General features: G+C 37.2%; 1 protein-coding gene and 1 long non-coding RNA gene across 2 annotated transcripts; both read right to left on the bottom strand.

Annotated features, from left to right (window-relative positions):
* Positions 1-101: 101 nt before the first annotated feature.
* LOC122606450 lies at positions 102-1,793 on the bottom strand. Its single transcript, XR_006324900.1, has 2 exons — positions 1,125-1,793; positions 102-314 (listed from the first exon to the last, which is right to left on the bottom strand). It is a non-coding gene; the product is annotated as an uncharacterized LOC122606450 (long non-coding RNA).
* A 4,671-nt stretch (positions 1,794-6,464) lies between these two features.
* LOC122609043 (uncharacterized mitochondrial protein AtMg00810-like) lies at positions 6,465-7,373 on the bottom strand. The gene has a single exon (XM_043782103.1). The coding sequence runs from the start codon at positions 7,371-7,373 to the stop codon at positions 6,465-6,467; it is 909 nt and encodes a 302-aa protein (XP_043638038.1).
* Between the last annotated feature and the right edge of the window lie 16,170 nt (positions 7,374-23,543).

Raw genomic sequence — 23,543 nt, 5'->3', positions numbered from 1 at the left:
AAAATTTCTTTTTACTTGATACTAAATGAAACTAAGGAGTTGTCACACCCCGCACAGGATGGCCCTAGCGGAGGGAGACTTCTTGAGATCACAATCACAAATTATAACAAACGATCTCTAAACGAGACGTTTTGAAATATTATTTATATAAAAACCAAGATCTTACATTAAATGTAATTATAAACTTATACTAGAGATTCTACAACATGAATAACTTAGTAGAAAAGCTCTTGAAAATCTTTGTTCTTTAGTGAATGTATATGTGACTCCCAAAAAGCATGGTTCTTCTACTTATGCTCCGAGTAATTTGTTCCCTGAGAATACACTAAGATACGTCAACATAAAGTTGGTGAGTTCATAGGTTTTCGATAAACATTTATGTAGACCACAAGACCATTGTTTACCACAGTGTCATAAGTAGTTTAAAAACACTTAAAGAGTTTTGTCATTGCCTTGTGTATAATTGTTATGATGTTTCCAAGATTTCAATCCTTAAAAGATTATACATAGGCAATATGTAAAAGAGCTTGTCTTGTGTCCATAAGTTAGTATAAATGATTTGTAAAAGAGTATATCACAACATGTTTCCCAAGAAAAAAAACCGAGCACATGATTCCCTTTACAGATTTCTGTGGACCACAAGGTTTCACTAATGATGTAACACATAGTTTAGTAGTAGTTTTGTATGCTATGCCTTGAGTGCCGATGCCTTAACCATTGTTACCCCTTCAGTAGTGTTTCTCGCTCAAAACACCATCGTTTCAAATATTATATGTCCGTTTAACCCAGCTAGCATGACTAGCCCGAGCAGGGGTGTCAACCCCGATAGTACTATCCGTAATATTCGCGCGTTTGTTTCACGGCTCAAGTTAACAAGGGGATTTCATGAGCGATCGTGTACATAGACATACACAAACTATTTGTCACGTGTGTCCAATGTAAGAGTAACCCAAATAGTTCAACAGATAATTCATGCAGCTCGTAGTTCATAATATATACTATATCATAATAGAGTAATAAAACATATTTTTATAATGAAACACAAATAATTTTGTAAAATGACAAAACATGTATTCTCATCTCAAAATAGTTCAAAAGAGTTTAAAGTGGGACTATGAACTCACCTTAGTAATTGATACGAGAGAGGGTCGAGTAAGAAAAGGTAGTCCAAACTAACGGTGTCCCAATAAGATTAACTCCATATTTTTAACCCTTAAGCTTTAGTTGCATTATATATATAGTGACCCATAAGAAAGCAACCAAGATCCTAGTATTTAAGGACCTAAAACTCTTGTGTCTTTAAGGCTCCAAGTCGTGAATGTGAGGAATTTCAAAAAAGCCAAACCAACCATGTATCTCTTAATATTCTTGAGCTATGAGAGTTTTGTAACACCGTAGCTTAATTATCCAAGAAAACAAACTCAAAACATACCCGCGAAGATTTGAAAAGGGACTCGAAACGAACTAGAAGTTATCCCTTCTATTGTTTGAAGACCAGTAGCAAGACAGCCCCACAAAACGTAGCGAAGAACCACAACAAGACCACCCTTTGATCTTCATGTAACCAAATGTATCATCACCATGAGAAAACATCCTTTATAAGAACAACCCTCGCACACTTGGAAACCAGACAACTATCTAGAGCTCTTAAAACGTTGTGTTTGTAAGTTAGTAAGGTTGATATAAGAGGGTTGTTTTGTGGTTGTTTAATGAATTAAGGTGGTGAATGGTGCTATTCTAGTCCTCTCAACCATGAGAGATAAGAGAGAAAGATTGCTATATGGAAGGAGCGTGAGAATTATCTTGGTGTGAGTTGAAATGAACATTTGAAGATTCTATTTATAGGCATCGATTTCTTGGTCTCCAAGTTCATTTGGCTGGCTTAGTGTGTTCCTAACGAGAGACACGTGGACAGACCGTTTCTTGGTCCCTAAGTTGTGGGAGATGAAGTTACGTACACTTATTTCAAGCATGACATGTGTACCTTTCAAGATATCAATTTGAGTTTTGGTTTGTATAGAATAACGTGGCTAGTCAGGGAAGCAAAATGACTTTTCAAAATCAGAATATTTAATTATATGGATATGGGTGATCAATTTGTGTATGCATTTCTTCACGTATGTAAATTTTCTCAAAAAGCATATTACATGTACTTCAACAAGGAACCCAAAAATGAAGGTCATAATATTTGACTTTTTATTTTATCACCTCTTATATGTGATTTATTTTAATTCGTATGTATGTAGCTAAATGTAGTTACATTTATTCCAAGCTTACTAGTTGCTTGGTTAAATTTCAAGACCATTAATTTTGGAGGTCATAATCATTTTGATTAACAGTTTGTTATCAATGTTTAAGCATATTTCTTTGCTTATCTTAACATACCTTTTACTAATTTAATAAATCCTAATGAATTTTTGACAGTTGTCACAATATCTACCCGTTAAATGAAATTTCGTCCCAAAATTTAGATCGAAAGGTGAGACAATTTTTGAAAATAGATGTGGATATGATATTATGTTTACACCTTAACTCAGAGCCTCTACCAATCACCAGGCCGACATGCTTCCGCTATGCACTCAAATGTTGGTGTTCGACTATGATTTTTATGGGTTATTAGAAAAACAACGAAATTGATCTTTATCTTAGATTATCTAAGATGTCGCGAATGTTGAAAAGTGATGGAACTAGTTTATTTGAGTATCTTGGACATGTGTTTTACGATCCACCGCAATTCTGCTAGACACTATGAGGTTAAGGTTTTTCTATGCTTTAACAAGATAAATTTTATTGTCACTTGAGATTCTTCTAAAGGGGATAACAGAGTTTTCACTAGATAAAGATACCATGTTCTAACTCTTGAGGTGTCATTTAACCGTAAATGAGAGGATCTATTTGTTCGAGTCTTTACAATATATGTGGGAAGGCATTTTACCTAGAATCCCCTGAAAGTCCTTTTGCCACCGGATCTAACAAGATTAAGTATCTAATGTATAAGCGCGGAAATTCTTATACAAAAGCAATCAACACAATATATTAACACGAACACAAATATGAATAAACTGAAACCGTATATTACTTCAGTAATTGCAATTACAAGTAAATACCAAGTTCCTAAACACGAGAATATGAAAGAAACAAAAGCTAGAAGATTAACCTTAAACATAAGGTTTAATCTCTATTTATACTAATACACATGGACTTAAACGGACCTAGAATGACATGGGCCTAAGCCTTGACTCAACCTTGACCTCGACCTGGTCAATGGTCGAGCTTGACTTGGTCAATAGTCAAGGTTGACTTTATTAAACACATGATTAACATTAGACTTTTACATAAACTAACGATTCAAACTACTTTTCACAAATGCTGTTGTCACTAGGAAATGCACCAACAAACTCCCCCTTGATATCAGCATCTTGAAATCTTTAGCAGTCTTCAAAATCTTTAGAATCTTCAGCAGCAGCGATATTCCAATCTTCAAACAATCTTGGCATAAGACTTGTCTTTTAACAACTGCTTCACCATTAGTTCATACTGTTGAACTAGTCTAAGACTACAACCCATAGTCTTCATTCTTTCCTTTCTTAACATCACAAGATCTTCCTTACACAGATTGGCTAGATGATATGGTTCATAGATTATGAGAAGCTCATTTGAATCACCATCTTCAACCACAACTTCAAAAGATTTTACGTCCATTCTCCAAGATTTCATTTTTAACAAAATATTCGGCTCAAACTTCTTCATCGGAACTTCTTTTAAGCATTGAATTTCGTTAAAAACGATTCTACCTTTCGGCTTCTTAGTAATAGGGTCGACTTCATTCGGTTTAATCAACAGTTGACCCTTCTGAGGACGAAAATTCTTATAATAACCTACTAGTAGAAGGTCCAACAGAAGAATCGAGACCAGGAGTAGAAAAATCAAGCTCCAAAAAGCCTGTACCAGAACCCCAATCAAAAGATTCATCCAAGCCAGTACTATCAGCAAAGAAATCATCATCCGGTATAGATAAGTGTGACATATCAGGAAGAGGCCCATCATCCTCAAGAACATGATCAAGAAAAACATCTACAGGATCAGATGGTCTATGCACCGGATGGTCTCGATGAACAACATGTACTTTGGGAACAATAACGGCTGGATTAGGTAACGGAATCTGAGGATCAACAATAGTAGGATCTGGTATTTGACCCTGAGGAGCAACAAAATCATCATCCTCCCAGCCATCATCAACAGGAGCAACATAATGCTCATCCACCAAATGACCAAACAACGGCACCCGTAGTTCTTCATCAGGTCTACTAGTATCATGAGAAGTCATAGTATGAAAGATACGTGACCCAACAACATTAACCTTCAACAATTTTCCGACAGGCACCAAACCAGGCAATCGATCATTAATGATAGCGGTGATAAATCTCGGATACATCAAAAATCGACTGTCAAGAGCTGTAGAAATATTTGACTGAAGATTTTCCCACAAAAACTTAGCAAAGCTGTACGGTTTATTGTAAGTAAGAGCTATCATCATGGAGAACTCTCGTCCATTCAAAGAATCAAAACCACTCTTCTTTTGTCCAAAACAAGAAACAACAATGTGAGCGAAAAACCTCCATTGTTCAAAGAAACCAGGTTATTTGATACCCTTGTTCTTAGGAAACGAAGAGAGATATCCCATTCTATCTGTAGCACCATTTCGCAAAGTCAAAGGAAATTCAATCCTTTCATCAAACTGAGCCGCATCTCCAAGCTGTAGTGTTGTACACATCTCTTGCATAGTAAAAGTTAGCTCTCTTCCATGTACAATCGCCCGAATGCAAGCCTGATTACCATCTCGAGCTGGATGATATGTAACACTAGTCCAGAAATCATTAACATGACGTTCACAAATAACTGGATTCAGAGAAATCAAATGGCGTATGCGAGAACGTTGTAAGAACCGCATCAACGGATGATATTCTTCAGGAGTCTGATCTTCCATAAAAGGATCGTACACACAATTATGAAGAGTCGCAAATCGTAATGCCACTGCAAAACAAACACAGGACAAACAAAAATGCACCAAGACGGAAATATGAGAAACAAAATTCAACTTATTCTTCAAAAACTCATAGTTTTCACAAAAGAATAAAAAGAACAGCAAATATACAATTAAATGACTATCACAGTCCATTTATATACTAGACTAACGAAAAGGTGCAAGATATATATTTTTCATGACGAAATCCCAGTTTCACTTTGAAAAATAACCCTTGACTATAAGTCGGAACCTAAAATTATTCAAGTCTATAAATCCCAAACTTGCGCGACCTAACTCAAACCAAATCGCAAATGAGTTTTCAAGTTTAAAATTAGTACAGGTTTAGATTTAAACTTAAATAAAATTACAAGTTCCTTACAAAAACAAAACCTAAAGTTGTTTAAATTTACAAGTCGCAAACTTGATTGGCATAACCTGAACCAAAACCCAAATGAGTTTTCAAGTTCAAAATTAAGACAAGTCACAACCTAAACTTGACCAACTTTACAAGTTTTTTTTTTTTTTTATGTTAATACAAACCACAATCTGTCCAAGTCAATAGCATTGCGTATATTAAAAAATACCCATTCAACAAAGTTTGTCATAAGTTTAAACATATGCAAGTTTCTTAATAAGTGTACATAAATGCTACTGACTTAATATACAAGTAAAATTACGAAACTTCCATATAATCATATGAAAACATGAATAAGGTCGAGTTGAACACAACTCATCAGACTGAATCAAAATGGGTCGATGTCAGGTGAAACAAAACCCTAACGAAGGTCGAGTCAAAGCAAGTCAACCATTGCCAAATCATTGGACTTAAGGTCGAGCTCGAGTACATACCAAACCCTAATGAAGGTCGAGGCATCACACCCCGCAGAGAGACATAACTTTGACAATGCTCCTTTAGTAAAACCCAACACTAATCCAGAAGGATTGCACGAATGCTCACACATCACTACTCCATCATAGATGTAAAAGAACGAGCCCTGATAGAGAGCATAGGCGAGTACACCCCCGGATGGCCCATATACCCAATTAACATAAAAATCAAACGCAATCCATTTTGTAAGAATTAAGGACCAATCTTACTTAATGAGCTGGCATTCTAGGCCATATATCTAGCATGTTCCCCACAAGTACATTGTTAAATTCGAACGATATTAATTAAGTGGAAAACCTTGGTGCTTTGTGCCTACCGATACATCATATGATGAAGTCATTGGTCAAATCAACTTAAAATTTAAACATGAAGGTGTAAACCAGCCGCTAATATCTCGTCATCTTGTCCTCACAAACAGTAGTAACCGTTTATTATATATATTTTTTTATATATATTTTTTTAATATATATATGACTGAAAGTAAAAGACATAAAAGTAAAGAACAGAAAACTAAGACATATACAATACACGTTTCTTATACAAGATCCGTTACTCGGGATTCCTCATTCCGTTCGCTTGAAGCAAAAAGTCAAAACGTGATCTGTCAAAAGCCTTAGTGAAAAGATCAGCATAGTTGTAATCAGAATGAACTTTAACCATATGAATCAAACGTTTTTCAGCACAATCACGATTAAAATGGTGTCTGATTTCAATATGTTTAGTCTTACTATGCTTAACCGGGTTATTAGTGATGGAGATTGTGGATTCATTATCAACCATAATAGGAGTGTTAGTGAAATTCAAACTGTAGTCCCGCAACTGCTGTTGAATCCAGAGAACCTGAGAACAACAATTGCCAGCAACAACATATTCAGCTTCACACGTCGAATTAGCAACAGACGTTTGCTTCTTGCACTGCCAGGACACGATCCTTCCTCCTAAAAATTGACAACCTCCAGAAGTAGACTTTCTCGTCAGATTACAGCCTCCATAATCAGCATCAGAATAAGCTACAAAATCTAAATCACCCTCCCAAGGATACCAAATTCCCAGTTTTGGTCGTCCTTTGAGGTAATGAAAGATTCGCTTCACCACTGATAGGTGTGATGCTCGTGGATCAGCCTGAAATTGAGAACAAATACAAACAGCAAACATAATGTCAGGGCGAGAAGCTGTTAGATACATAAGAGAACCTATCATCGCTCTATAAAGAGTGGGATCAACAGGTTCATCACTATCTACAACAGCTCCAAGTTGATGATTGACCGGTATAGGAGTAGCAATTGATTTTGCATCAGTCATCTTGAACCTTTCTAAGATATCATTCACATACTTGGTCTGATGGATAAAAATGCCATCCTTTTTCTGATCAACTTGAAACCCCAAGAAGAAACTTAATTCCCCCATTGCACTCATCTCAAACTCACTTTTCATTACCCTTTCAAAATCTTTGCACATTCTTACATCAGATGAACCAAAAATGATATCATCGACATATACTTGAACTAACAAAAAATCCTTATTCTTCCACTAAATGAATAAGGTGCTATCAATCTGTCCTTTTTCAAAACCATTCTCTAGAAGGTGTTTTGACAGCTTTTCATACCAAGCCCTAGGTGCCTGATGCAATCCATACAAAGCCTTATCTAATCGATAAACCCTATCTGGATATTCTGGATCAGCAAACCCTGGTGGTGGATCTACATACACTTGTTCTTGGACTTCACCATAAAGAAAAGCACTTTTTACGTCAAGTTGAAAAACCTTGAAGCCTTTATTCGATGTAAAAGGTAAAAACAGACGAATAGCTTCCAACCTAGCAACCGGTGCAAATACTTCATCATAATCAATCCCTGGTAATTGTGCACAACCTTTCACAACTAACCTTGCTTTATTTCTCACTACAACACCTCGGTCATCTCTTTTACACTTAAAAACCCATTTAGTACCTATCGGATATTCCCCATCAGGCAAATCAACTAAATGCCACACACCTAACTTTTCAAATTGAGATAACTCCTCTTGCATAGCTTCCACCCACGAATTGTCTTTCGAAGCCATCTGAACATTTTTCGGCTCGACTTGTGAAATGAAACAGCTATACAAACATTCATTAAAATCTCCCTTATCCTTAACTTCAGCATACAAACTAGTTTGTCTTGTCAGACTTGATCGAGTTTGCATCCCATCATCCAAACCACCAATTACATTGGAAATTGGATGATCCTTATGCACGCGCTAATTCCCATAAACCTCAAACGAAACCTCACCTTCAAATTCATCTTCATTCTCCATAGTTTCAACTGAAGGAGATCCAACATCATCAGAAGGTCCAGAAGTCCCACTAGAAGACGAACCATCATGTACCGGCGGAGGAGATCCAATTTTAGAGGTGTCAGATACAGAACTCGGTATGCTTGATCTTGGTGTAACTCCATCATCTTCATTCTGCAAAAGACACTCTGGATCAATTCCTGTAGTACCTGCATCCACAGACATAGAACCAGTAATTGGGGTAAAAACTGCATCATAATTAAATAATGCCTCGTGTCCTTCATGACCTTCAGGTTTATAACTTGAAACAACAATGTCAAAAACCCATTGACCCTCACGAACTCTTTTGTTCCAAGCTCACTTTATCGGTGAACCAGACTTATAACCAAGAAAATAACCTTCGTCAACTTTCTCGCCAAACTTAGGTTGATCTCTAGTTTTCAACAATGTACATGGGACGCTGAACGGTTCAAACCCTATTAAATTTGGTTTACGGTCATTCAAGAGTTCATAACTAGTCTTATTAAAACACTTAACCGTCAAAACCCGATTTAAGACATGACACGCAGTATTCACAGCCTCCCCACAAAATATAGCAGGAAGTTTCGAATCTGCCAGCATCGTCCTTGCTGCCTCTATCAGTGTCCTATTCTTCCTTTCAGCAACTCCATTTTGTTGCGGTGTGTAGGGTGCACTAAACTGATGTTGAATTCCCTTACTCAGGCAATAAACTTCCATAGCATGATTCTTAAATTCCGTACCATTATCACTCCTTATCCTTTTGATTCTTGTATTATACACATTCTCAGCTTTAGTGAAAAAGTTGATCAAAACACCTACCGTCTCACTTTTCAAAGCTAAGAAAAATACCCAAGAGTATCGAGAATAATCATCTGTTACAACCAAGCAGTAATGTTTACCACCAACACTTTTCACATGGATAGGACCAAAGAGATCCATATGCAGAAGTTCAAACGTAGATTCAATTGAATTTACTGTCTTCAATTTATGAGGCTTCCTATGTTGCTTCCCTTTCAAACACGAAACACATTTATCCTCAGACACAAATTTCTTCTATGGCACACCTTGCACTAAACCATTTCTCGTTATATAGTTCATTTTTCTATAATGCAAGTGAGCCATCCTACGATGCCAAAGAACGGAATCAGACTCAGAAGCTTTAGATAACAAACATGTAGCATCCATATCTGGATTTGACACTTAGAGGCATAGACTTTAGAGTCCTTTGAGAACTTCCAACTAAATCTGATAAACCTTGATTTTTCTACGTGGAAGCAGCGACTAAGCAATAACTATTCTCATCTCCCAACATCTCAGCTTGCTCAACAGAATTTGAAAAAAGCACTTGCTCTTGACCCAGATGGTTCAACCGTATTTGGCTTCTTAGCTCGATAAATCTCCGGATTTTGTCTGACATCAGTTAGAGTTTCACGTTTCTTAATATTCAACTCAAACCCCCTCAAATGCACTATCACCGTATCAAGAGTCATCTGAACATATGTAGGATCACGTTTGATCAAAACCGAACAATAATCCCACTGAGATGGTAAGGCATCTAGGAATTTCTCATTCTTTTCAGCGTTCGTTAGAGTCACTTTATGATTTCTCATCTCCGTCATGAGATGGTAATACCTATTCACCAACTCATCAAGTGTCTCATTCTTCATCGCCTTGAAAACTAAGTGCTGAGCTTTCAGAAGTTCTTGTTTTCCCTTTTTCACTACGTCATCTCCTTCATACCTATTAGCCAAGGCATCCCAAAGTTCCTTTGATGTAGAGTATGATTCCTGCTCAAAAGTGTGCAGAATATCCTCTGGCAGACACATAGTAATACAACCATATGCCTTGTGTTCAGCTTCGAACATCCTTTTGTCATCATCCGAAAGAGCAGTCCATTTAGCCTTTTCTTTAACATCAGCAAAACTTACAGTTGCTTGGTTGAAGCCATCCTTTATGCAGATCAGCATTCGAACATCTGTCCATCTTAAATAGTTCTCAAATCGAGTTTTCCAAGATGGATATTCCTCGATCCTTAGAAGTTTCGGAGGAGATGTGGATTTACCCACAACATGTTCCATCTCCATTAAACGACTCAACAACTTTTGATCCATATTAGAGATTAATGAACCTAAAGTTGCTCAAATTTTCAGATCCAAAGATTGAATTACAGAAATTGAACCAAAACTTCAAGAAAGTTTTCAAGTTCAAAGATCAAACAATTTCAGACCAAAATTTAAGCAAGATTACATGTTCAGAAAATCGTATGCAAGAACCAAAGATTATCAAAGCTTACAAGTTCAAAAACTTGATGAACAGAAACCAAACTTACACTCAAGAGAGTCACAAGTTCAATATTCAGACAAGTCTCAAACCTAAACTTAAACAAAATTTCAAGTTCTTCGAAAAATCAATGAGTAAGATAAAAGCATCCAAACTTGATCACGATTACAAGTCCAAAACTTGTTCAACCGAAATTAAACTTAAACTCAAGAGAGTTATATGTTCAATAATCAGCCAAGTTCAAACCTAAAGGTGAGCAAGATAGCAAATTCTCGAAAAGTCCTTTTCTCAAAACAAGAGAAATGAGTTTATATAGACTCACACCTCAAGAACTATGAAAAACAGAAGATGGAATCGACTAAGAATAGGTCAAGGTCGAGCTCGGGCTAGAACAAGGTCGAGCTAGGAAGGTCGAGCCTAAGCTAGGAGGCAGGTGGAGGTGTAGGTCGAGCTAAGGGGAAGGTCGAGCTCGACCTGGTCGAGCTTAGCTTGCTTGGTCGAGCTTGGCTTGATCTGGACGAGTTTGACAGTAACGAATGAAGCTTGATGTTCCGAATACTCAATTGTGGTTGAAACCTTAATCCCGAACCAATGGAATACCTCTAGTGGCTCTGATACCACTTGAAAGTCCCTTTGCCACCGGATCTAACAAGATTAAGTATTTAATGTATAAGCGCGAAAATTCTTATACAAAGCAATCAACACAATATATTAACACGAACACGAATATGAATAAACTGGAACCGTAAATTACTTCAGTAATTGCAATTACAAGTAAATACGAAGTTCCTAAACACGAGAATATGAAAGAAACAAAAGCTAGAAGATTAACCTTAAACATAAGGTTTAATCTCTATTTATACTAATATACATGGACTTAAACGGACCTAGAATGACATGGGCCTAAGCCTTGACTCAACCTTGACCTCGACCTGGTCAAAGGTCGAGCTCGACCTGGTCAATGGTCGAGCTTGACTTGGTCAACAGTCAAGGTTGACTTTATTAAACACATGATTAACATTAGACTTTTACATAAACTAACGATTCAAACTACTTTTCACAAATGCTGTTGTCACTAGAAAATGCACCAACATCCCCCAATTAGTCCGGGTCTCCAATTTTGTTTGATGGGCTAGTGTCATGGGTTATGACTAATCACGAATTCCTATCTATAATAAGTATTTAAAAAAACTAAACGGTGCAACCTCTTAGTTATTTGGTCATCTCCTACAAATGTTTCAGCCGTACCTATTTGAAAACTGCAGTTTTCTTACTCTTAATAAACTAAGTCACTGTTCACCTCCCGTGATTAAAAGCTAGAAGCTCAATGATTTCATGAGGTTCACCTTTTGTGTTAATCCATTTAATTTTTTTTTTTCTGTGACAAATATTAATTGATGTTTATTATATGGACGTGTTTGGCACAAGCGTTTCAAAGAGATTTTAAGGAGCTTTGATTTTTAATTAAAACTTTCTATTTTAGCTTTGTTTGGTAACAATCAGCTATAGCTCATAGTTTTATACAAAAAAAATTCATAAATCAAACGCTACTTTTTAAGTCTCATTTTAGTTGCCAATGTCAAACTTAATCCATAACTACTCTAGTCATTTCAAAGTAGATATATTTTTTTTTATAAGAAACTTAGAAAATTGGGCAGGGTATAGGAAGCTAATAAAAATCTTAAAATTAGTCCTGTTTAAAGTCACCAAAAAGGTTGAGCAACTAGGTCATTCTAGTGTTGATAACTCCTCATCATTGTCTTTAAATATAGTTTGAATATATATATACTTTTGTTATCTGCTGACCGGATAAAAGATATTGGCGTTTGTTAAAGACTAAAAAAAAAATTTCTCAAAATTTGTCTCACTTGTGACAAAATTGGGCCGACCCTATGACGACTCTATTGTTAATGTATCCAGAATTTCTACTATCGTTTTCATATTTTGTTTTCATCATGTAACGAAAGTTTGATTTAGTATGGGTAAGGAGGATGGAGGGGAAAGCACTTTCATGGCCTATGGCCTAGTGTGTCACTTGGTTAACATTTCTAGAATAAATAGAGACGTAGAGCCGGGCTAGATTTTCGATAGGAAAAGAGATAGAGGAGTTGACTGTAGTGGAGGTAATTCGGATCGACGATATGGAGTTCATCGAGATGGTCAACCATTTTTGTTTTTAACCATGAGAGGGAGGTTATTCAGGACCCCCCGGCTGCAGAACGAGGGGCGGTACCGGCTTAAGTTTCCAACCTCATTCCTCATCAAAAAGAGTGTGCGGGTATATTATTATTATTATAATTGTTATTATTATTATTAATTTATTTATTTTTTTCGTTGCGATGATTAATTTGTTCCAAGAATGAAAATTTCGAGATGAATCCTAGATAATGACCAACAATAAGAATTATCCTCGATGATTAGTTCGAAACGTTATCTAAACTAATCATTTCGTGATTACATTGTGTAGTCATAACAACGTTGATCGAGAGTTTCGATAATAGCATCCTATCACCTCAAATCGTTACTTCTAACTGGCTCCGAGTTCTCATTGTTCGAGTCTAATGTGACGACCATCAGAACAACATCGATGTGCTCGTCGTCCATGTTGTTCACGATTATTTACAAAGAGAATAAATATTTATCAGAGTTGGGAAACGAATTTGTTAACGCTAAAACTAAAGGGACTAAGAGTGACGATTCTGAATCCACAAGGAGTAAAAATGACTATATTGGATATGATGATCTCATCATAAGAGTTTGATCAGACATGTATCAATAGTGTCTACGCGTTATCTACCCGCTAAATTTAAACATCCTTAAATTTAACTTTTCTATTCGGTAAAGCATACCTAAGCATGTAAGCTAGTATAGTGGGTCAGGCGTTGATCAGGCTAGTAGATCGGGTATTGATGCTGGAGATAGAGGAAAGGCTACAGCTATTGAACAAGATAGAGAGCCTTCGGTGCATTCAGATGATGAGTCCAACAGTGATGGAGATGATGATCCTTACAGATCAGACGTGTTCGTCAGAGTTGGATCTAAGTTGATTCCTAAATCTCCAGTAGTCAATTTAGGAAGAAGAAGAGGAGGAGAAACTGATGAGGACTGGGAACCAGAACAACCACTACTTAAGAAAAGTAAACTTGTCAGGGCACAAGAGACTTCTGCTGCTACTGGTGGTCCAGTTATCATTAGTCCGGAGACTAATTAGCCACAACCACAGCCACGGACTGAAGAGGCTAGTCTAAGCCTTCCTGATTTGTAGAGACTGATGTCTGAGCAGAAACAACAACATAATAAGGCTATGAATGAGATGAGAAGCTTAATCAGGGATATGGCTGATGATTTGAAGGTTGTTAATACCAGAAATAGAATTCTTGAAGACAAGATGGGCTAGATCGAACGAGTAGTGTCCAAGATGTCTGATAAGTCTCTAGAGGTTGAAGGCAAGGTTATCAAGATAGCAAATGGTCTTATGCAGGGAGTTAAGATTCCTGAGGAGAAGATGCATGAGCTATATGACAACTATGTCAAATGGATAGCTGAGAGGGATAACTCAGGTTGTAAGGGTGATGAGCTAGCTAAGGCAGGAAATAAGGATGATTAGAATGAAGATCCTGATGCTCGAGTTACTCAAGAGCTAGGAGGAAGTTCTGTGATCAGAACAGAGACTCAGTAAGAGTCTAGCCAGGCTAGTTATGTTGGCAAGGCTACCTCAGAAGCTCTACAAGCTCAAAGAATAGCTGTTTACAGAGATAAACATAATAATTGAGCTTGAGGTGCCTTAAGCTAAATCAACCTGAAGTTATTATTCTCAAATGAAGCAGAAGAAGTAGATTGATGACAAAGACGAGACGAAGACATTTATTTTAACGTCTAGAAGCTATTGCCAAGGGGGAGTCTGTAAGTGCACGTCTATGTCAATAGCAGTCTGGATTGTTTGAGGTTAAATGTAATATGTCTTTGTCATTGTAATTGTCATTAATGAACTTTGTATTATTCATAGAATACTAGATTAAGTTTAAGCATTGAATGTATAATTAATCTGCTTGAGAGGGATTACGACCTCGTAATTGCAGGGACAATTACGAGGTGGCATATAGGAAATACGACCCCGTATTTGCAGGGTCAAATACGAGGCAAAGATACAATTACGACCTCGTAAAGGTGTCGGGCTGGGTCTGAAATACGAGCTCGACTCGCTGAAGCCCATGTCGAGTTTCCTATATATACCAGAACCCTAACAGGGATTAGGGTCGAACCTTTGTCGAATTTTCAAGCATTCTTGTGCCGGTTAATAGGTCAAAGGTTGTTCTGTTAGCTCGAAGAAGATCTGCGAGACAACAGATGATCTAGGGGCTTTCATTGTGAATCACCACGTTATAGAGAGGGATTTCGCACCTCTGGATAACGGGATCAAACTATTAACGATCCGCGTCAAGGGGACTTACACTTGCCTCATCATCGGCCTCGTGATCCTCGAACATCTCGTTGATCTTTGCCTCTAGATCAGCACGAGCGTCAAAATGTTGAACCTCATTGATAACATCATTACGTTCCAACATTTTCTGTGCAACCTCCACAGCGTCTTCCGCATTACCTTGACAGTGTTCCACTTGGAAGAACAAGTCATCGACAACTTCAGCGTTTATTAGGGGTTGTTGCACTGGAGGCTGTTGTTGCTGTTGTTGTGCTGGGTTGATGACTGCACCGAAGAAATGTCTGTCTGTCGGTCGAGCTGAAAGTGGGAGTGAACCTCTATACTTGTAATTATCACAGGACCCACCTTGTGCTAGATTGGGCAGACGGACATTGATGATCATCATGACGAATCGAGGATACATCAAGAAGTGCTCGTTGGCAGTTGCACCAATTTACCTTCTAATCTCGTTGAAGAAATAACGAGAAAAGTTGTATGGCTTGTTCAGCAAGAGAGATAACTTGAGACTGGGTCTCGATATTCAGTTTGTCCTACCCGGACTTCCTAATGCTAAGAGCAACCAAAACTACATGATTGAAGAACTTCCATTTCTCGTGAATACAGTTCTTCGTCAAAGTGTTTTGGTTAGGCTCTCCAACATACCCCATTCTTCTGTAAACTCCATATCTTAGTGCCAGTGGGTATGTGATGGGACCATGTGCTCCTCCCTCTTGAGCTTCAGTACCCAACCCAAGTATCTGGATCAAATCACTAGGAGTGAACTGGATGACCTGATTATTCATCGTAGCTTCAATCCTTTGATTATTTGCAACAATGTACCTAGTAGATGCCCAGAATTGACGAAGGTACATCAATCTAATTGCTGGGTTGGAAGTGAGAACTCTTCTGATTCTAGATCGTTGGAAGAACTCTAGAATCTGAGCAAACTCGGCTGCATTTTCTTGGCGGACATCCAAGTTAATCAAGTAGTTATGATTATTATGGAATTGGCTTTCTGCCATCTGCAAAACGATACAAACAACCAACAAACAAAATATTAGCAACAACAAATAAAATTGAACTTTAAAGTTTTTAACATTTTCTAAACCCTTGAAACTCTAAGTTTCATCGGTTTTGAAAAGATCACTAACTTTAACTATCGATTAAAAGTTTGAATCAATAAAATTCTCATGTTTTCAAGGATAAGGAAACCATTTGTTTCACTTTCTACTACAACATCGCCAATTATATTGAATCAACGTGTCAATATTAAAACTCTTAGCATTTTCAAAGATATTGAAACAATTTGTTTTATAATCCACTAAAACACTTTTAGTTTGAATATATGACATGATGAACTTTATCAAATTTATTCAAAACCAATTGTTTTTCATAAATTTTAAAGTCCAAAAATATAAGGCAAAAAGTCCTTTCTTATTTGACTTATCAACAACTTTCCCATTATGAAAATTTATAAGTCCTAGAATCGACGAATTCCTTATACACACTCATACGGTGACTTTACACACTTATGGTGTCAAGTTTGACTGAATATGACGTGATATAGTTTCATATTTTACTTATTCAAAAAATTTTATAAATAACAAAAATTTAATAAGTCATGAAACACGCATATGAAGTAACAACAAGCAAATGGTGACAAAACACACAAGTGATGTATTTTACTTAAGAACACGCATATTAGTCAAATTCGTGTTTGTTTTGATGATGTCATCACAACACGCAAAATTTGGGACTGGTTTGAAGATCTGGGCTCACAAGAACACGCAGGTTCAAGAACACGCATAAGAAGTGATGCCCCAATCAAACCCTAACCCAGATGATTTAAACACAAAAAACCTTTTATAATTGGTACAATAACATCCTACAGAATCGATTTAACAGTTTTTATGTTCCATTTCTCTACCCATAACATGTTTATAGACCCATTTAGTGATTTTATACCCAAAAATAAAACCTTTAAATATTTGGGTACTTAAACACGAAATCTGGGTCTAGAAGTTTTGTTAATCTTTTACTTTTGTTCAATAAGTGTTAAGGATGGTGTTTCTGGTGTCAAAAACACGTACAAATCAAGTTTTATGAATTGAAGGGTGAACAATGTTGGTATAGGGAACATGCAAATGAAATGGGTTTTGAGAGGAACATGCAAATGATTTTGGAATAAATCATTAAATGTGCATGACTTCTGATGCGTAAATAACGCAAATACTCAAGCACAACGAAAATTGAACAAAACGTAATTAAATATTTTTGGTATTTTCTGGATTTTATGAAATAAACAACAAAACGAGACGATAAATAAAAGGATAGATAAAAGAATCCACCACCAAGATTTATAAAGGCCAAACCACCGGAATCGAGGATAAAGTAAACACTCCAATCCACCACTATGTTTGATATAGCTCTAGCCACCACAAACACAGATAAAGGAATCGAAGATTTAAGATCTCACCACTATATTTGATAAAGGACGAACCACCACACATGAAGATTCTGGATAAGAAGTAGAGGTTACTCTATTAATTTCATTCAACAACATAATCTGTCTTTACAAAGAGAAATAAAGCCTTATTTATAGCCACAAGCTATTGCCTAGGAATCATCAAAATATAATATTAAAATAATAAAAGGCTGTCATGGAAAAAGGACAACCACTAAATTAGCCAATAGAAGTGGGCATGTGCAGTTTCTAGAATTATTCCCTTGGAAAATGGTCCCCACAATTGGCACATGCAAACCGTTAGGAAATATGTCACATCCAGTTGTCCAATCTTATCCCTATCCCTTTGATATATCCTTGAACATACTCAGGAAGGCTACGTATAAGGAATCCTTTTTATTAGACCAGAATCTAGTGAACTAATTATAGATACCCTGAACTAAAATTGGTGACGTTATTCTGGTGCATCTGGACTGGAGTTGATCACTGGTAAGCTTTACTAAAGGATCTTTACTGGAGACTGGATCTGGAGGAGCGTCACTGGAGCATGGATTTGGAGGATCTTCACTGGAGAAGTAATCTGGAGAATCTTCACTGGAGAATACATCTGGAGGATCTTCATTGGAGAGTACATTTGGTGGATCTTCATTGGAGAAATGCATCTGGAGGATCTTATCTGGAGAATTCCATCTGGAGCATTTCGACTGAAGTAACTTACTGGAGTTATTTACTGAAGTTGTCCACTGAAATGGTTCACTGGAGTGTGACTGAGATAACTTCACTGAAGTAAAACTGAAACCCATTTCTAAAGCCTCGTGACTGGAGAAAGTTATTGTAGCTTTGACTGACGAGTCTTCACTATAAATGTTAGCTAAAAGGTTGCTGAAACACAAACTGGAAATGGGCCACTGAAGTGTAACTGAGATGGATCTGGTAAAATTCATCACTGGTGAACGCTCGCTGAAGTATAACTTAAGTAAGTTGTTGAACACCCATCTCTGGCTAGTGTCACTGATGGATACTTGCTGAGGAACGACTTGTTGAAGTAACCTTCTCACTGAAGTGTTACTAGCTGTTTTGGACACTTACTGGTTGCATCTGGTGCTGACCAGTTCACTGGTCAGTTGAAGTTTCAGCGAGAATTGTTTCTGATCAAGACTTATTTTGTCACTGGCGGGCAGTAAGATCAGTAAGTCTTGTCTTATCACTTCAGTACTTGACTTAAGATAAGTATACACCAGTAGTTTAAATCCAATAAAGGATATCCAAGTGTTATTTGTTGCTTGCTGAACTTCTTTTGATAAAAACACGAGCCGAGTAGTTATGCGGAAATGGCTCGGGGTCATTTCTGCATCACATTCAGCACTGGTCCAGTGACATCTTCTCCTCCGTCACTGGACAGTCAATTTGTGTCTTTCCAAGCCGATATCCAAAACCTTCTTACAAGGGTGGAGGATATTCAGAAGACACTTGACAAGAACACCAAGTCAATCTCCAGATACCATAAAGATCACATGACAAATATTAAAGTGGTTGATCTGGGGATTAATAAGTTCTCTCAAAATGAAGACTTAGTTGTTAACAAGCTCAATGAGTTGGTCATCAGCTGCAATTCACTGGCAAACACCCTAAAGGAAGCTTTTGACCTTACTCAATACAAAGTCACAACCTCAATCTGCAGTTTGCTTGGTACAATTGTGAGAAATTCGGAACTGGATCTGAAGGTCATTGAGAAGCAGGTTAAGGAATTGGTTGATAAACCTGGCTTGGATGTGACTGAGTTTGGCCAGCAGTTCGCAACTTCAGTTGGCCAAAAGAGAGAAGAAACCTTGGCTGCAAGAGAACAACAACTTATTGAAAGGGTGATGTCTGAGATCACCAAGATTGCTTCTCCTCAAGTTGATCTGACCCCCATTACATCTGAAATCAACCAGTTGAGGAGCAGTCTGGATACATTGGCCAGCAAGGTATCTGATCATTCCACTGCAATTGAGAAACTGGTGACTGAAGTTGGTAAGGATAAAGAAAAGGAAGTGGTTAAAGAGAAGGAATTTGTTGCAACTGGGCTCTCTCCAGATGATGTCACTACACTTAAAGCCATTTAGATGAGTCAAATTGAAACAAGTGCTAATATTTTGACTTAGTCTAACAAAGTGAATCATTTATGGAGGACAGTTTGTATGGTTTGTGGAGTTTTCCAGAAGTGCAATGACATGGAATCATGGCAGCCTCTAGGTCGTTTGCCAAACAGCCATTCTGATTTTGAAGTTATAAGGAAAGGCCTAGATGCTTCCATGGGGGAAAGAACTGTCCATGCACCCCTTACAACTGTTGAAGCACTAGTTCAAGGAAGGGACATTGCTGTTGCTAGGGCCAGTACTGATGCTGGCCAACAAACACAAGAAATCTTAACTCAAAAATCAATTGGGCAACAAATGGATATAGCTACCAGGAATGAAGCTGGAAACTGGCAAATGAAACAGAAGCAAGAGAGTATCTGGCCGGTATACAATAGTGAAGACATTATCCAGGCAAGATTATAGAAGTGCAAGTGACAATCAAGCCTGGAACCAAACATTTGTATGTTGGGGTTAAGTACTCTAATGGACCAATGGTTTACACTGAAGATCCAGACGTTCACCAATATGGCCATGCAAAGCATGTGGAGATGCTGAGACTTTTGGAAGGTAAGCAAGTGAAGAATAAGTTTGAAAGGAGTTGGCTCTTTGTATTGCAAAATCTCATCAAGTTCAAAGAAAGTGTTGAAGAAAAGCTGAACTTTGATGCAGAAGATAAACAACCCATCTCTTCAGTTGCAAAGAGAAGAACTGGTGAAGGGCCATCTGATTAACTTCTTCTTCCAGTTATCTACTTGTATTTTCATTTACTTTCTTGTAACTTTTGTAATTTTGTTCATGTATATACAAGTTGCCAGATTGTAACCACAAGATAGATAACAGATTAAAACTAACGAACTTAAAAGTAAAAGCCAAAGCATTTGATTATCTATAAAAATACGTTGGAAAATTAGGTAGGTTTAATCAAACAAGTCCTTCAAGTTCATACTTGTATAGATACAAGAACTTAAAAAGACTTGGAAATATTTCAGGACAAATAGGGGAATTTGTTAGGTCCAGATTGACTAAAACTGACCAGTCTTTGGAGACCAGAAGATTTGTCCAGAAATATAGAAGTCCAGTTGCAATGTACAGTTAATGCAACTGAAGGCTTCCTCTAGTTTAGATCTGATCAAACCTGAAGACATTCCAATTAAAGTTGAAGACAACAAGTGGAAGATGGAGACTAACAATGGCAGTGAAGCCCAGTTGACATTCTATTCAGATAGAGACTGGAGGGGATCAGTTTAAAGCCTTTACAATGCTTTACACTGATTACGAGGAAGACCTTTTTGCTTTATGCAGGTTTTTTTTTGGTTAATGGGATACCCCTGTAAATTTTATACCATTACCAAAAAAAATAAAAACCAAGTAGTATGGCTGAAATACCATACTAGTTCATATGTATGACATGCCATACATACGTAGATCAAGCAACCGCAAACAAATAACCAATCCTACTACATATTACCCTAAAACAGCTAATATGAGTGACAAATTAATAAGGTATTATTCTAGTTGCGCCGAGTATAGTCAAACACCACCATATCTTGTGGTAAGCTCTAAGCATGCACAAAGCGATCAACTTGAGTAGTTTTCTTGAACTTCAAAGTAACTAGTTTGAGCCGAACTGTAGCAGCAATAAGTTCCCCAATGAGAACAGGAGGACGTGTGCTACTAGTGAACAATCTTTGATTCCGCTTTTGCCAAATAAAGTATGTTGAAGCCGCTACTAAGAGTCTTCAAATAACACTTCTTACTGAATAAGAAGTAGCATGAATCCGTAGCGTATCATAAATATCATCCCATCTTGAATCAACATGCTCCATTTGGGATAAATGACGCACTTGACACCAAACCTGTGATGAAAAGCCACATTAAAAAAATAAATGGTTATGTGAGTCCGATCCTTGTTTGCATAGAGGACAGCAAACAAGGTTGTAGTTCATATTTCTTCCACCATGCCATTGCATCATTATATCTTGAGTCTTCAACATACCATTAACAATAAGCCACGTCAAAAAAGAATGTCGTGGAATAGCTTGTGGAAACCAAACAATCTTGTACAAAGGAACTGCACTTTTTTTCTCCTTTAATGTGTCCCACACTACAAATGATGAGAATTCAACTTCTTTCCCATTAGAGTATTTCCAATACAGATAATCTTGTTTGGTTGGAATCATGGTTAAGGCAGAAATTGAATTTAAAACTAGATATAAGTCCAGCCAGGCAATCGGCCATTGCCACACTCCATCATAGCACAATTCAGCAACCTTTGTATTCAACGTATAGTCGGCCTGAATAACCTGTCTATTTGTCACAAATGTTCGAATTGGGCAAGCATCCGCCCATTTATCGAACCAGGCTGATGTGATGAGGCCATTCCCAATCTATGACCATTTATATGGATGAATTTGGTGCCTAAGTCGCAGCATTTTACGCCAGCCCCAACTACAATTAGAAGGAATTTGGACGTCCCAAAAATTTCTTACTTTTAATCTATATATAAGAATCCATTTTACCAAAGCGATTCCCTATGATTCAAAATACTCCAAATATGGGCAACAATCACTGCTTTATTAACATCCGCAATCCTCCTAATCCCAAGCCTCCCTTCTAACTTAGGAGCACACAATTTCTTCCAAGACTTTTTAGCTTTGCCTTTGATAAATGTACCCTGATTCCAAAGGAATCCCTGCATTTTTGCTTCTAAATCATTCAAAATTCTTTGTGGTAGAATAAAAACTGAAGCGCAAAAGATATGAGGGGATGAAAGCACAGACCTGATAAGGACTTATTTCTCCAGTCAGTGATTCTTTTCTCCATTCTTTCCATCAAGATTTGACAATCCTTATACACCAATCGAAAAGAAATAAGTGGTACACCGAGATATCTTACAGGAAGACTGCCTTCAGCAAAAGGCATGATTGCTAGAATCGCCTGCTTAGTATGATCAAGAACATTGCAGAAAAAAGCAGTGCTTTTTGGTAGGCTCAGTAGCAAACCCGACATATCACTAAATTCTTTTAACGAATCCATGAGAACTCTTACAGATCTAGTTTCACCTTGAGAGAAAATAAACAAGTCATCTGCAATGCACAAATTTATCAATTCCTGCTTTTCACACTGTTTATGGAATCGGAAGCCTGGTGTATTCATAACTGACTTTTGCATAATATGAGTGAGCACTTCCATAACCAGTGTAAATAAATACCGTGACATAGGGTCACTTTGTCTCAACCCCCTCTTACCTTGAAAGAAACCACAAAGATTATCATTGACACATATGGAAAAGGAGGTAGTCGAGACACATTCCATAATCCGTTTAATCATAATTGGATGAAACCCAAATCCGTTCAATACCATCTCCAGAAACTTCCACTCAACTATATCATAAGCTTTTTGAATGCCAATTTTAAAAGCACATCTGGGGGGGACCAGAGCTCCTATGATAATTATGCATAAGCTCTTGATTCAAGAGAATATTATCAGAGATTTTCCTACCGGGAACAAAGGCTGATTGATTTAAGCTTACAATATCACTCAAGCCCTACTTAATTCTATTCGTAATGATTTTACTGATACACTTATAAATAGTGTTACAACAAGATATAGGACGATAATCATTAACCGAGAAAGGAGTAGTTACCTTCGGAATTAGAGCAATAATAGTATGATTAAGTTTTCAAAGGATATTACCGTTGCTAGAGAATTCTTGGACAACAAGACAAACCTCAGGGCTCACCACACTCCATGCCTTCTTAAAGAATGCTGATGTATAGCCACGGGTCCTAGGGCCTTGTTCTCTTCTATTGCAAACATAGCTTCTTTGATCTCTTCATCTGTAACTTTCCTTTTCATATGGATAGCTTGGTTCGTATCAAGTCTTTTAGAGAATAGATCAGTGGACGGAATTCTACTTGTATTGCCATTCACACTAAGAAACTTAGAAAAAATGATTAACAAAAGCATTTGGTGCATCACCACCCTATTCATCATCAGTTTTATCAGACTTATTTTCACTCATGGTCCGAAAAATACGTGGCCCAATG

Source organism: Erigeron canadensis, chromosome 7, assembly GCF_010389155.1.
Source record: "Erigeron canadensis isolate Cc75 chromosome 7, C_canadensis_v1, whole genome shotgun sequence".
Taxonomy (NCBI): domain Eukaryota; kingdom Viridiplantae; phylum Streptophyta; class Magnoliopsida; order Asterales; family Asteraceae; genus Erigeron; species Erigeron canadensis.
Note: the sequence above shows the minus strand (reverse complement) of the source record. Positions and strands in the feature narration are given on the sequence as shown.

Bases quoted from the DNA above. Each gene is read 5' to 3' on its own strand.
- LOC122609043 (XM_043782103.1), bottom strand. From the start codon at position 7,373: ATGTGCAAAGATTTTGAAAGGGTAATGAAAAGTGAGTTTGAGATGAGT.